A 16,385-nucleotide genomic window follows, 5' to 3' on the forward strand; every position below is an offset into this window, starting at 1 on the left:
AGGGGTTTTTCAGCTCACCACGATGGATATTTTGTGCGCTCGCTGTATTCAGAACAACACAGTGCTTTCTTTTGGGTCCTTTTTTTAGTCCATTATAGCATGGCACAACTTTCAGTAAACGCTTTGATCTCCAATATACCAGTTAAAGAGAAAACGATCTGGGTCCTTGCTATTCTAAACCAGACTTTAAGTGGCTGTAAATCAAGGCAGGACATGATGAACAGCAGTGGGTGGATTCTTTTTGTCTGAGTCTTTATAATTTTGTTTTTAATCCATTTCTGCTGTTGAAGAACTAAAACAAAACTGGGGCAGAGGGGAAAAAGCCTGTGTAGCTGGCTAATAACCACAAGGGGGAGCTGTGCAAAATGGAAGGCTGAAGGGATGGGAAAGGAAGTTTGATACTCCTACTGTTCCTGAATGTTTTTGTGTTGTTTGTATTGTCTTACTCAACCAGTATGTACCCTTGTCCGTCACATTAGATGGTTTATTTTGATGATTCAGTCATTCATGCTGTTTAAAACCTACAAATGGAAATGAACCCAACATAAGTGCTTTGGACACTGTAACTGTAAAAGGAAGAGAAGAAATGGAATCAAGTACTCATCAGAGGTGTGTGTGTGTGTGTGTGTGTGTGAGAGAGAGAAAGAAAGAGCCATGCCCGAGAGGATGTGATGGTGTGCGACATGTCTTCTGTCTACATAGGACATGATTTGTGGCTGCAATTGCTTTCAGCTTCTGAGCTGCATGTGAAAACCAGTGTAAATAACACCATTTCTACTCTCGATCTAAGACTCTTTTTGAAGTGCTAGAAAAGTTCCAATTATACAAATCTGTCACACCACCTTCATGGGTCAGTACTAACATGTACAATAAGGAGTTGTTGAAATAGTGCTCACATTGCTCTCGATGTTTTTAAAGCATCTGTTATTTGGTTTATTGATTATTGCTTTTTTTGTTCGTTTTGTTTTTTGGATTTTTTTTTTTTTGTTGTTGTTGGGGTGAATTCAGTGTGCAAAGGGCTTGGGAAAGCGTCTGAATTGCCACCACGTTCATGAACTTCCCCTGTTGAATTAAAAAAATAAATAAATAAAAATGCATCTGCTGTATTTTGAAAACCAAATCTGTACACGCACACACCCGAACTCCTGACCTGCCCTGACTGAAAACAAAACTGTATCTGATTAGTTGGGGGAGGGTGAAGGCATGAGGTTCACTTTTGACTCGTATGAACTGTTATCACAGTTCTGTGGCTTCAAGGTGAGTGTGAATGTCAGACTGAAAATATAAAAGGATGACTAAAGATGAAGAGTTGTAAACTATTAAATGGGATATTTTCAATTTATGCTGTGTATTGTCTTTGGGTTGGAGAAAATGATCAAGCGAATAAAAAGTCAAAAATCTACACGAGCTACGGTAGTTTTCTTTTGTGCTTTGGGGTCTTGTGTGTAAGAGTCTACTGAAAAGAAATGCTGGGCTTAAATTATTCATTTAATATTTATACCAAGGATGGATCACTTCTAATTGTTTTATGTCCTGTTTATCAAATGTTGAAAACTGGGATAAGAATGAGATATAAATAGAAATGAGTTTATTGCTATTATAATCACCTAGATTTTAAAAATGTTTTGTGCTGTTAATATCGACTCAAAGTATGAGTGGATCTGTGAGTGCTATGTATCTGTTTTTAATCGGCATTTAATAACCATGACTGGACCTGGGATAAAATTAAACTGACCTTTATGATATAGAGGGGAGATTTAAGAAAGCGCCAAAAGGTATGTTTCTAATGTTTCAGGATCCTGGCATTTGTGCCTTATTGTGAGGGAGTTCTACAAAATGAAAAGTAAATTGTAAGGCATTCAGAATTGAAGTTCTAGATTAGTCAGCATATAACACTTGGATTTGTGGCCCCTTGAGTAAATTGCTTACTCAAACCCTCTGGCCAAAATGAAGCGTCTACTGCACAGTTTCTAAATGATTGCAATCAAGTGAAATGATCATAAAGGTGTCAAAGAGCAATCTAAAAAGGTATGGGAGTCATTTATCATCATTTCTTAGGTTCATATAGTAAGACAAGAAGATCAGGTTATTTGCTTTAGAAATGACTTTAACTGTAAAAAAATAATAATAAAAATGTGTCTGAAGAGAAGCCTTGTTTTGTTTCCGGTTTTCAGAAATTTTCTCCTTGTTGACTGGGTACTTTTCACTCACGATTTAGTCACGTGAAAGGGTTTTCACAGGACTCCAGGCTGCCTAATGAAAATCTAAATGCACAGTTACTCCCTCCATAGGAATTAAGAGTGTAAGTAGCAGGCAGGTGCTGCTAGCATTTGATCAGTGTGATCTGGAACATTCAGGTGTGTGACGATGCTACAGTCTTGCCAGGAATGTGTATCACTTCAAATTCACTCGAAAGTCAGACTCTGTGATGCTCAGGGAAATTGTAAAACAAAAACAAACAAAAAAAAACCCAAGACCAGCATCTCAGACTCTACCTGCCTCAGTCAGCATGATAAATGATGAAGTCCAGGACAGTAGTTCATCACAGAAGAGAAAGCCTCTTCTCTTTAAGGAGGGCATGACGCCACACTTTAGATTTGCAAAGTTGCATCTGAACAAAAGTGTGTGGTTATAATGCACAGTGCAGTGTTTGGTGAAAAACAGATGCAACATATCAGCACAAACACCTCTCATCAAATATCAAGCACGGCGGTGGAGGGATGATGATCCGGGCATGTTCTGTTGTTGCAGGACCCGGGTAACCTGCTGACAGAGATTTAGTCAATTCCTCTCAATGCCACAGTATTCTAGTCAACTACAAGGCTATCCGTCTGGCGGCCAAAGCTTTGCTAAAACTGGGTCATGCAACATGGCAGCACAGCAGTGAATGTACAGCAGAAGGGCTGAAAAAGAAAAGAATCAAGGTGTTGCAATGATCCAGTAAAGTTCAGACCTCAATAAGATTAAAATGCTGTGACTGGAGCTTAACGCTGTGCAAAAATGAATGCCAGCAAACGTTAACGATGTGCTGTGGATATTCAGGAAACCTCAATAGCTATGTGTGATAAGGTTCAATCTAAACCCACCCATCCATCAAATCAACCTTTTCCACTTACCCAATTCAGGGTCGCGGGGGAGATGCAGGATATCCCAGCAGTCACAGAGCGACAGGCCGGTCACACCCAAAGTCACGCGCAAAAACCGTAATGTTTGTGACACAGCTCAGAACAACTGCTTTTAAACACAGACTGTAAACCCATCACGAGACACTACAAAAACATGAACCCATGTCTGACACACCCAACAGATAAATGCATTTTTAAACATTTTCTCCCTATTTACTTAACGATAATGAAAAAAAAAGTTTTATCCACAGACTAATAAGAGCCTTTCTTTCTCCCCTCTCATTGAATAGGTGCAGCAGAGGGTTAACGCTTAATGACACGCCCTGCAAACACCTCTCGTGTTTTTATGACTGCATCAAGTGGGAAAACTTGCCTCATCATTATTATGAAGCATCCCCTTCAGAAAGGCCTATTGGCTGCTGAATAATAAATACCCTGAGCCCGCCCATTTCATGTTTATTGATCAGCTCTCCGGGGCCTATCTGACAGCAGTCAGATGAGTCGGGATATGGCGTCGCTGCACCGACACAGGATGAATTTTCACCTCTCCGTGGGAATTTACAAGTCGCGCGCCGGGACATCGCTTGCTTTTTGTCGCCGTTAAAAGGGATCACACATGGCGATGGAGGACGAGGACAATAACGCGGAGGTCGCTGCGACCAACGTCCGAACGGGCATCAAGAGAGGAGGTGATGTCGGAGATAACGGGGCTTGCATAGACAGGCAGCCGGACACGGTGGTCCACCAGGCGGGGCTGAACCAGACTGCGGGTCGCGGCAGCCGCAGTGGTCCCGGAGCTCACGCTGCGACGGGGATCCGAGTGCTAAAGGCAGGTCATAACCAGAGGGAGCAGCCGGGGGGGATTTAAAGTGATCGACAACTGTCATGTCAAGGTGGTTACATCGCAGTAGGTGCTCGGAACAGGGCAAAGTGCATCCACGGATACGCGCGCATCCTTCCCAGCAGTGTTATGTAAATGCTGTGATATCGCGTCTAATTGATAATTGATCCGAGGCAGTCAGGAATGCACCGGAGCCGGTAACAGCGGCAGACCACACACTACAGGCACTCATAGCTCGCATATACCCAGGCCCGCTGCTGAACAGTTTTCTTAGAAATTTTTAGGGGAAGACATGATGAGTAATGACACGCAAGTCCCCAAAGCAAGAGACACGCGCGTACATACAGAGAACCTCAGCTCTGGTATTTCATTTAGACTGTGAGTATTAAACGTTTATTATATTTAAAAGAGGTATTTGAGGATTTGCAATGAAATAGGTAATAAGTATTAAACACCTTGATGTTTGCACCCAGAGCATTAGTTTCTACCTGCCTGTCAGCATCAATACAGAAAGGTGAGTAAGTGAATTCTTTTCACAGTTATAGGTCTCAGATATAGATTAAAGTAGAGGTACTTCCTTCTGAGTCCGGACAGCTTGTTCAGTCACATTCCCACAGTGACACACATCCATACTGGGGAGGTGCCCAGGACATCTGTAGTCCAGTGGGGTGATTCCACAGCTTCATCAGACACACCTTCACAGCTGCGGACAAAGAAGACATCTGCACTTTACTTTCTCTGTGACCTCTTCGTTTAAATCAACCGTTCGCCTGATCACAGCCTTAGCTCTCTAACCTCTGGAGCAATGCTGCTCCAGGTATGATCCATTGTGTGGATGTTTATTCTTGACCTTGAGAATAGAGGCTTATATAGGATGCGACTTTGTTACCGTAAAGAAAGAGTCTAAGAAAAGAAACAAATTAAGCCGTCTGTTGGGCATTAAATGAGAGGATTTGCCAAGTAATTCATCAGATTAATCAAGATAAAATTACCGTTATTTTAACAGGAAATCAGTCATTAAATCAGTTATTGAGTAACAGTACCAAATACTGAGAAACTGTGGCCAATGCTGTTCAAAAACCCTACCAAAAACGATCAGTTATCACACTTTTTACTCTCAGGCTTATCGAACATGGAAGCCAGTGCAGGCTGAAGATGACATCATTTAAAAACAACAGCAATGATACCTGTTTGTCACCAGAATGGATGCTCTCCAGACCTTTGATATGTTTCTTTGTACTGATTAGATCTAAATGCATCCCACGTGATAAGCTCCAGCCTCACCAAGAACTGCTGTTACTGATATTTTATCGTTCAGGAGAGGATTATTCTTCATTGATGTCTGTTTAAGAGTAACATTAGGCTACTCCACATCCGGCTAATGTCATCACGGGCGATTAGTGAAAATAATGGTGCTGTGGTTTCTCTTCAGCAGTCACACCGTCCACCCTCAATGCGAACGAATAAACTTTAATGGTTGACTTTAGTTTAGGGAAGAGCGAACATTTCTATGAAGATTATCCAATTGGTAACTACCAGTGCAAATTGATTTGTGGCTGGATTAAACCCCCAGCACGTCTGGGAGAGTGTGTAGTTCATCTTGAACCACTCTCTGTTTCCTCAGATGCCCTTTGGCTTTCATGCTATGTTTTTGATTACAATCTGTGTGTGAGAAAGACTAATATTCTGTGTTTTTCTGTGTTAGCAGCGCAACATGAAGCGGAACGGGAGTCGAAGCTGCATGACGAGAAAAACCAGGTTTGGATCACGAGAGCGGGACTGGCTGAAAGGGGACACCCAGCGGGGCTGTGTGTGTCTGTATGGGGGAACAGTAGACCCTCAGCCACCTGCCTCTGGCACACAGGCCTCCTCCACCCCTCAGACAGACCTGCAGTTGGTGCTCTGCTCCACCAGTACCACAGTGGAGGAGCTGTGCGCTCAGAAGAAAGGACACGCACTTTACGTTCAACTGCACGGAGACCTAGTGAGGTAAATTTACATCATGTCGAATCATGGTGACAAAGTTGCATTCAGCAACTGCAGAGTAAAGAGAGTTCAGTCCACATCAGCTACTCAAGATGGGGCCAACACATGCATCAGGCATCCAACAGCTTCATTAAATAAATACCAATTAATCATGTTAAGAAAATAAGAGACAAATCAAAGCACAAGAAGAATTATGCAAATATAAGCACGTGAAATGGGAGCTTGCTAAAAATGTATAATACAATCTCATCCTCAGTTAATGCAAAGAAGGTAAACACACCACTGAGCACTTGCTGCAGTTGCCCTATCATCCCGCACTCCCACAGCTCCCCACCAAGGATACGCTCAGGGAACATGTCTCTACGCCTCTCACCACTGTACAAGACATGCGTAGACCGAAATAGTAATTGATGATCTGTGAAAGGATGAAAAGCTGGTTCACTAGTCCGTGACCAGGAAGAATTCAGTTCCTTGTTTGCTTCCCTTGGAAAACCTACGTGAAGACATAAAGGAGCCTAAAACGAGAGCTCAGCTGTACAGCTTAAGCCTGAATGAGTTATGGCTCATTCTGTCTGAGCGCTTCTGTCTGTTCAATTTTTTTAAATGAATAAGAAAGAGCAAAATCTTATAAAAAATGTGGGGAACCAGCAAAGTGCCAACAGATGCATTTAGAGCAAAGAGTTGTGAATGATTGTGTTAGTAAGCAATAACTGGTGGGAGATGGTGCCACAGATGTGCTGCAGAGATTATGCTGGAAACATGACTGGAGGTCGGTAATCACCTCGCATGCTGTTAGCCAATAGTAGCATATGAAACAATGTCTTTATATCTTTGCTGACTGAGAGCTGCAGGCACTGGAGACGGATGCAGAGTGGTAATAAATGAAAGGCTTTTGGTAAGCCTGTGGATGGGCCCTGTTGGTTCAGTTTATACTCCAGCAGTAAAGCAGTCTGGTCTGCCAGTGAGTATGACTGAGTGGATTTAAATGTAATATTAAAGTCTTCAACTTCCAAAAAGAAAAGAAAAGAAAAACAGGATAATGGCGAGTTAGGAGAACTGCATAAATAATTAAAAAAAACATAAATTGTACAAACTGGCAGCACATACGGTAAAGACAAGTTAAATGTATTATGTGCATATGAACTCCAGTAATGTTTGTCCTCAAACGGTCCTTTAGTAATATATTTTCTCATCCCTATTTTATGACCTTTTGGATGAACCTTCTGTGCATAAAAAGGCTTCATTACTTTGATAATAGATGCATTCGTTCTATAAATGGTTATGTGAAGCATACGACGCAGCTGTGAGCTATGCGGCTTTTCCTGTTGATTTTCTTTTTAGAGCATGTAGTTACGTGCTGCTTACAGGAAGGCACGTTCGGGGCTCTTTCCTGCTTGCATTTTCAGTTCAACAAACTCCCTTTACAGATAAATTTACTGAGGCAGTAGAGTTGATGGAGGACTTTCATCCTGTTGTTCATCCCCTTTTGGACCACTTATGTCTGTCAGTGTCACAGTGCAAACAGGGTGAGCGAAGCAGTCTAGTGTTCTTTTTCCCAGCAAGAGGCTTTTCCATCCATGAGAGTTTCCAGGACAGATGGGATATGCAATCCCTTCAACATGTTCTGGGTATAACCGGAGTTTCCAGAACATTTCCAAAGAGATGATCCCACACATCTTAACTGGCTTATTTCCAGTAAGTTAGTAGCTGCATACCAAAGACCTCCTTTATCAGTGAGCTCACTCAGAAATGTAAAATAAGCTGGATCTAGTAGCTCAACTCAGTCCTGAGGATAAGTGATACAGGGCCATTATCTTGAAGTTAAAATCTTGATTAATCGAAAGGCTTCCTGATCAAGGGAAATGGTAAAAACTGTCCTAATCTAGCAGCAGAAGAAGGCAGAAGGAAATTTTTGGTAATACTGCCCTGCAATAGCTAAACAGCCCTTTGGTGGAGTGGTTAGCACTGTTGCCACACAGCCAGAAGGTTTTCTGTCACTCTCTGTAAGGTCTGTGGTGGTCTTGCAACCGGTCTATTGTGTAAATGGACTGGTTCTTATCTTGCACTCTTCTACTCGAGCACTCAATATGTCTCACCCATTCATACAAGCACTTTCTTCTACCTAAGTTCTTTCTATCTAACATTCAAGTTGACACATTTGACTGATTTTCATTTCAAACAAAACACAGTTCAAGAATAGCAACTAATTAATATGTTTGCACATTTCGGTTTATTCCTTTTTGTGCTAACGACTAATTTTTTGTTGCTGGTGTTTATAGTTAAAACTGAAGGCTTGATCAGTTATTTTAGTTTTATTTTTAGGCAGCCACATAAACGTACATGAAAAAAGATACCAACTTATAATGTAAAATATCGAAAGATGAAGCAATACAAGGCTTTTTTTAGTTTTTAAAAACGCACGTGTATCCGTACCATTGTGTTTTTAGGAGGCCCAGTTAACTTCTCATATATCTATGAAATACTGGGTATGTCTGCACTAAATCAAGAACCCACCATGATAGTTGGCTGCATAACTTTCCACGAGGACAGATGAACCCGCTGGGCACCATTTGACAGAGATTCAGCTTCTTGCTGCACTGGCCAAAGTGGGAAGATTTGTGAATAAATGAGGCATATCAGTGTGAAGTGTGAATGGTCAATAGGGACTGCCACTCATCATCACTCTGCCTGCTGGAAGCTGCCTAAATCCTGCTTTTAGATGTTGATGTCACAGCTGTCTAAAATCAACCAAGATGATTCTGCAAATCTTCCAGGCGGAGTGAGGTAAAGTCATGTCCTCAGGCATGGGTACTGTGCTCTAGCTGTTGTTAAGAATCTTTTGAAATTCAAGCACTTTTCTGTCTCGTTTATTCTAAATGTTAGTATTTAATCACATTTCTTCCCCCCTGTAAGTCTTCCTGTTGACAGATACTGAAAAAGATCTGTGTTTAGCTCTTTATGAGCTGGCAGATTGACCCGTCTTAAAAAAATAAAACAGTTTTCAGAAGTGAGAGACTAAGTGATCATAAATTAACTCTAAGCTTTTGTTTTAGATTGAAAGTGAAAGCTGGATTTGCAGCTGCTATTGTGCTTTCGGGGCTTCCTTCACTCAGCTCGACAGTGGGCATTTATGTGAAAGGTTGCTTCTATTAGTATTCATCCTGTTAGGCTTCAGTGACTAACAGAGAGCTGAGAGATTTACAGATGAATTCAAACTCATGGTTTAAGAGTGAAATATCTAATATCATTTTCATTCATTTCAACAAACTTACCGTAATGCCGAAATAAAAACCCCTAATGGCTATGTTTTAATGATAAGAAAGATACTAAAGGTGCCTCTTCTCGGAAATTCATTTTTAAATATTTGTGCAGACCTAAAGCATTGCTGCAGCAGATGGTGTACCCATGACACTGCGTGATTTTGCAAGAATGCATCTTCTTTTTTAGTTTGTGTTAAAACAAGAAACAAAATCCTAACTGTGGTGCTGACTCTGGCAGGAGTGCTTTTTTAGCTTGGTCTGGTGCCCCGTTTAACCCGGATCGTGGCATTTGTTGGCGGGAAGCTTTTACTTTTATAATCTGTTTCATCTGAGATTCTGTGAGGTGTATTTTATAATTGTTGCTGTCGCTGTCACACCTCTTCATCTTCTTGCCTTCGGTCCCGCAGGAGGCTGGATCCCTCTGAGCGTCCGCTCCAGATGGTGTATGACTACTTGGCGTCAATGGGCTATGCAGACCCTGTACGAGTGCAGCAAGAAGCCGCCAACTCAGACCTCAGCTGTTTGATCCGTTTCTACAGTGGTGAGTACTCATCAGCGGCGGCAATCAGCCCTTGGTTTCACTTTCTGCTGCTGCTGACTGGAATCTGGCATGTGCTTCGAGTTTTCCTCTGCACACAGACCTGAGGGCACAGAAACATTCTTAGAACGCTCCAAAATGGTTTCGCCACATCCTCTGGCGAGTGTGTACGATTGGATTAAGTGAGAGAGGTTGTTTTAGGGCTCTCTGAGTTTGTTGCTTCTGAAGCTGCCTCCAGTCTTCAGTACAGTCTAAGATAAACACGTCAGTCATGGCCTCATGATGGATTACTGACCATCATTCATCCTGTGGTGTTGTATGCTTCATTGACCTGAGGTCTGGAGTGACTAAGTGTCCCTGTGTCTTTGTGATTAATGCGGCACCAGAATGGATGCGACTCTGGAGAAACCAGTGACGAATTTGTGAACGCATCTAAGCGCTGCTCACCTAAAACCTCTCTCAGTCTTCCCGTTTGAAGGCTGCTCTATTAATACTCATACAGTAGTTGCAGTTAGGGATTTTCCTTTTAGCATAAATGGTGATTGGTGTGCTATAATGAGTTTCAACCAGCGGATGTTCCCGCTGAGTCAGTGGAACTTAAGCTTGGGCTTTGAACTGCTCACGTATCCAGAGAAAGAGCAAGACTGGGTAAACCACAGTGTCTAAAGGGTTCACATGCACTTCCTCCCACATCAGGCACATAGCTCTCCTCAGAGTGAAGTGCAGGACTGCTGTAGTGACTGAAATACACTCTACAGACAAACGTAATCTGCTCTGTATGGAAGTTCTGCGGTTGATGAGTGACAGATGAGGAAAGTTAAACAAATCAAACTCACCATGAAGTCTTAGCAACAGATATAATTAGTTTGTGATGCATGTGAAACAGAACGGTGACGCCCAGTTTTCTTTTATCCTAAAAATGTTTAGAACACCATTAATAATTATTGTGATGCTTTTAACGGTTTCGATGCCCCGTGGAAAAAAATCGATATTTTGAGTCCTAGACCTTTTATTGTATATAGTTTCAGTTTGATAATCAGCCCTCAGATCAGGATACAGGTACATTTTTTTTCTTTTGCTAGCTTCTTTTTAAATGATGTTGGGGTTTTTTTTAGCTGACGGATCTTAAGATCACTCTGGCCTGAGTCTTATTGGTAGTCCTCATGTGTCCAGAGGCCCACTGTTGTTTTCTTCTTGTCAACATGAGAACTGGTCAGATCTTGGCTACTATCAGCAATCAGGCCACACTGGGTAGAGTCTAGCCAGGCCCCTTGGAGACTTCCTGCCTCCTTTTGTCGACTCATGGGAAAAGAGAACCAGGGACAAGACATGACTGGTTTTCAGGCTCGTTTAATGCCCAGTACAGGCCAAGAGGGCAACTTTATTTGGCCGTGAAATACCTGCTAAACTGCTAAAGTGACAGCTGGTAATAAAGCTTTGAGTTTGTTGTGGGGACACAAATGATGTCAGCAAATGACAGATATCTATAAAATGGGCAAGTCACCTCTTGTGTTCACGTACAGGTTTCTTATGAAGAATTAAAATAACTTAAGTAGCAAGCTTTACCGTTGCATTTAATTCTTTGGCTGGTAACAGAGAACCCTGTCTTTTTATTTTAACTCACAGCACAGGTGCAGAGATTTAATCAGACCAACTCATCTTTTCTAATTTACGTAATTTAAAATTAACCACTTTTTTCACCAATTTTTCAACTAGCTAAAAAGTCAGCTTTTTAAAATGTTAAACTTTTAAGTAACTTTTTGTTTTAGTGCTGTAGCATTTTTATTGTGAAGCGCTTTGTGATCTAGAAAAGTGTAAATAAAATGTTTTTCTTTTTTACTTTAAATTCTTTTAACTTCAGGAAACTCCACTGCAGTTAAGTGAGTGAACACATGAAATTTCACTCAATTCATTAGAGTTTTGTTCTAAAAGGCAAAACTTGCATACTTCCCATGATGCATTTCTAGAAAGTTCAAACTCTTCAGGGATTCTGCCTTTTTTTGTAAGAAAGACATGATGGAAAGTTGCCGTATACCTTTTAATATGTTCACATTATGTTACAGTCACACTAGGGAAAACATTGGTTGGAGCAAACGGTTACTTCGAAGACGAGACCAGTCACAGTTGCTGTGACTTTGCTGTGTCAAGATGGCAATAAAGACAAGCGACAAGGCAATCAGACAGGAATGATGACGTGTCTGAGTTGTACTCATTGATTGGCTCAGACTGTTGCAATGTGTTGCGAGTAGGTCTGCATTTATGAAGTACACAGCAATTATTTGCCAGCCTTTGCCAGTCAAGGCAGTCAGTCTGAGTCAGACCATGTCTGTCTGGAGATTGGTTGCCTCTCTCAGCTGTCTTGCAATCGAAAGGGGTTGTGCAAAGGTTGAGTGTGCTACGCCCTCAAGCATTGGGCAACCCCTTTTGAATACCTGGTGTTTGCAACTACTTGTCATCCAGCAAATGCTTAAAAGATTAATGCAGCTATGATTTTTAGCTACTTGCACAGAGGGTGCTATCTTGTTTATCCTCTAGTGCGACGAGAGTAAAAATTATTTTTGTCCATTGTGAAAGCGGTTCTGTCTGTTACGGGGTTTAGGATTGAAATGCATTGAATTCAGCCCCCATCCCCATAGACTTGGCTTATACAGCAGTTTATGTAACTGTCACTGGGAGCAGCGTCACTGGTCGTCTCTGTACTGACTCTGCAGGTTTAAACTGAGAAAAGTAAATCAAGTCTGGAACAGTGTGCAGGTTCAATTCAATGGCTTAATGTAACTTAACTTAATAATTTCTTCTTTTTTTCTTTTTCTTCTTCTTTTGGCTGCTCCGTTAAGGGCTCACTACAGCAGATCACCTGCCTCCATCTCACCCAATGCCAAGCATCCTCCTCTGTGACACCAGCCGTCTGCATGTCCTTCCTAACCACACCCATGAATCTATGTGCTCTTCTTCTTTTTCCTTCTGCATGGCAGCTCCATTTTCAGCATCCTTCATCCAGTATATCCACTATCCCTTATTTGCACATGTCCAATCAATCTCAGACTTTGCCTCTCTGACTTTGTCTCCAAGCTGCTCGACCTGATCTGTTCCTCTGACCTACTCATTTCTAATCTTGTCCATTTTGCTCACTCCAAATTAAAAATCTTAACACTCACTACGGCCTTGTAAAACATCTCTTTCAACCTTGCTGCTATCCTTCTGTCAAAAATCACCCCTGATGCTTATCTCCACCCACACCACCCTGCCATGACTCCCCCAACGTGCACTGTCTGTTGCTTTGAATGGTTGACCGCATTTATATTTCTCATTTCTCCTTGCATCCTTACTGTAACTAGCTTTGCAATGTCTCAACTCATGAGGACTTTAACTTATCAAATCAAGCTGAGAGCAACTTACTCACATTTTTAAGGCAGTATGCACAAAACTCAAGTTAAGACAAAAAGTAAAAAAAACCTCAAACAAACCAAACAACAACAAAAAAAAAAGTTACAGCGTCGATGGCCTTGTGTGTCTTCCTCCAGGTGTCTGTTTGCCTAACAACCGTTGTTGTGGTAACGATCTGACTAAGCAGATGAGTGAAACTGTGATCCATCAGTAAAGACTACAGCTGCTACAAGACCACCTAATGTGGTACACTGAGCGTGCCAGCTGTACGCTCTGCACAGTCTGCATTACTGGACCTTACTGGCTCTGAATCTGAGAGCGTTTGTAATGGAAACTCCCCCAAAACCACGTTTATTAAAGATTGTCTCACCATGCAGATCGCTTTGGTTTTATGAGCCCAGGATCATCATCACAAACCAGGGGAGGTGGGCTTTTGTTTATAATGTTCACGGTATTAAAATGGCACAGTAAAGACCTCAGCAGCACATCTTTCCACAGAAGCCTCGAATAATCCACATATGACCTTCTTAATGATTCCTGAAAACTGATAAAAGAAAAGATGCTCTGTTAAGTTTCGCTGAACTGCCCTTGTAAAATTGTTTCTATGAGCTTGCTCTTTTTTTGATATTAGTTATGTCTTCAGGCTTGTTCAGATCATTCAAAAGAATCTGTGGGACAGTGTGAGAAGTATTCATCTCAGACTGTCTCACAGGCATACAAACGGTGGATCATGGTTACGAGAATGCCGACTTTCTATAATAAGACAGTGGTGCGAATACATGTGCGTTTCTACCTACGCACTGCCACGTGAGTTTCATTTCTAACCACAGGGCTTTACAGCCTGATTTTCTTTTTTCTCAAGCCACCAAAGAGGTTCAAAGTGCAATGCAGCAGGTAATTTATTAAACTTTACTCTCCTCTTATATGTTCAGGAAACTCATCTGGGACCTTCTTTCTCCACACCCACTGTACACACACACACACACATACACGCACACCCTTCAGCTGTGTTGCATGGATGAAATTAAAACAAACATGGACAGGGGAGTAAACTTTTCTAAATACTGACTTAATAAAAAACACTTCTAGTGAAAACAACCGCAGAGACCTGAGGGCCAGCGGATCTTTGTGTCAGCCTGTGCAGCTGCAGCGCAGATGAAGCTGGCTGTAAGCTCTGGCGTTCATGCCCCGGGCTGTGTTCCACCTCTGTCTGCGTGATCTTTTACGTCTTTGAGAAAGGCGGCTTGTAGCTGCTGTCCACAGTTCACGTAAGGCCCGCTGTCAGGATCAGACCTGAGGGAAATAAATCTGCTTCACAGGGAAATTAATCAGAGTCAGCTCACCTTATAAGTTGTTGGTTTGACTAATGCTGACTTTCTGATGGAATTTAAACCCAAATTAAGTTTGTGGACATCCTGAACTGGTGTGTGAAGGTTTGAGACATTTTGCGGTGTGAAAGAAGGGAATAAATTGTTTGCCCTGACAAAAATAAGAGAAACAGTCGGACTGAGGCTTAAGAAAAAATTTAATTCTGTTCAGATCCAAGTTTGCACAGACTTGCCCCGAGCGACAAAGCTCTTGCCAGCTCCTCATAAACATGCTGTTTCTGAGATTAAGTTCTGGTCCTCCCAAGATTTTCTCTTTCCCATTTTAAACCTGCAGACGTCCGTCATCCTAGACTCATGGCGAGTTTTTAAGAGAGACGGCTTACTGAGGGAGAAACACCAGTTTAATCTTCTGTTTTAAAGTCATCTGTATTCAAAGGCGGCATTCAGCTGCGTGTCTTCCACTGGTTTTCTGCACAGTTGCTCTATTTGATGTCAGGAGTTAAACTCTTGCTCAAAGTTTAACGAACAGTTATTTTAAATTGAGATAAACACAGACCACCTAGAGGAGGTATCTGTGTGGTGGGCTGAATTAGAATTTTCTGCCAAAAAGAGCTTGCTGTTCTGAGTCAAATCAGACCGTGTTTCCGCCTCCACTGACCCCCTACTGCATGCTAATGCAATCTATGCGATCTTGAGCAAGACAAAAAAGCTCTGGGATACAGGGAGTATTGTATTCGGCGGTTGCCTTGAAATGATCCAACATGTGGACAAAAACTGATTTTAAAACAATAGAAAGAACCAAGATGAGGAACCTACACACTAAAACTCCTGGTAGAGTTTTTCTCCTTGGAAAGAACAGACACTTTTGCCTGGTTTGGACCCTTGTCCTTTCTTCAGTGATGAATCATCTACAGGCTACTTTGTTCTTTAATCATTAGGCCTACAAAACATTAGAGAACAGTATAAATGTTCATCAGTTTCCTAGAACCAATAATAATACCAGCTCATAAGTATGTAGATATTCCAGTTTTATTCTCTTTTAAGGATCTGCACTCTGTGTGTTTCCAATCGTCTGCTGTCCAGTTTTGTTGAGCCTGTGTGAACTGAGAACTGCTGCTTCCTGGATATTTTCTGTTGTTCAGACCATTCTCTGTAAAAGAGATGGTTGTGTGGGAAAATCCAAGTAGATTAGCAGTTTCTGAAATACTCAGAGCAGCGCGTCTGGCACCAACAACCATGCCATGTTCAAAGTTACTTAAATTACCTTTCTTCCCCATTCTGATGCTAAGTTTGGACTTCACAGGTCGTGTTGATCATGTCTGCAGGTGTAAATCCACTGCATTGCTGTTTAGAGATTTTTAATGAGCAGTTGAAAAGGTGTACCTAATTAAGTGGCTTGTAAGTGCATACTGGCTTCAGTTTTCCCCAAATAGCTCTCTGGATCTTTCTAGACTTCCTCCCTTGTTTCCATATATATTCTTTTAATAATCAAATCACCTTCTATATTATACATTCGTGTCTCTCACTTCCCCTTTTGTTCCTTTCTGTTTGTCACCTCATTCCTTTGTTTATCTATCCATTTTTATTTTTCAGTGGAAAATTAATTTGACTCTTTACTCATCGGGCTTGGCATACTGTGATATAAACGTATTCCTTAAAGAATTTAGAGTTAGTGTTAATGTTGTGCGTATTGGCAACTTTTCTATATTGGATCTGAAGTGAGATATCACTAAATTTGCTGTGCGAAGGTCTCAGCCACACTTCTGAGAAATCACACATTCCACTCTCTGGTCTGTCACTTGTCCCTGAGGTTTGGCAGCCTCCCACCCGGAGGACGTTTGACACCGGTTGATGATTAGTTTGAAGGCAGCTGTCTGCAGCCCTGCTCCTTGAGAAAACAGTGTTGCGCAACATGTTACG

The 16,385-nt window shown here is 41.7% G+C and overlaps 1 protein-coding gene across 1 annotated transcript in view; it reads left to right on the forward strand.

Annotated features, from left to right (window-relative positions):
- Positions 1-3,606: 3,606 nt before the first annotated feature.
- Positions 3,607-16,385, forward strand: part of phlpp2 (PH domain and leucine rich repeat protein phosphatase 2) — a 40,965-nt gene continuing 28,186 nt past the window's right edge. The window contains exons 1-3 of the mRNA XM_004543104.3: positions 3,607-3,954; positions 5,672-5,955; positions 9,620-9,753. Of these exons, the coding sequence (XP_004543161.2) occupies positions 3,742-3,954; positions 5,672-5,955; positions 9,620-9,753 (631 nt within the window). The 5' untranslated portion in view covers positions 3,607-3,741. The remainder of the gene's footprint in view (positions 3,955-5,671; positions 5,956-9,619; positions 9,754-16,385) is intronic.

The sequence above is a fragment of the Maylandia zebra genome, linkage group LG1, assembly GCF_041146795.1.
Source record: "Maylandia zebra isolate NMK-2024a linkage group LG1, Mzebra_GT3a, whole genome shotgun sequence".
Classification (NCBI taxonomy): Eukaryota; Metazoa; Chordata; class Actinopteri; order Cichliformes; family Cichlidae; genus Maylandia; species Maylandia zebra.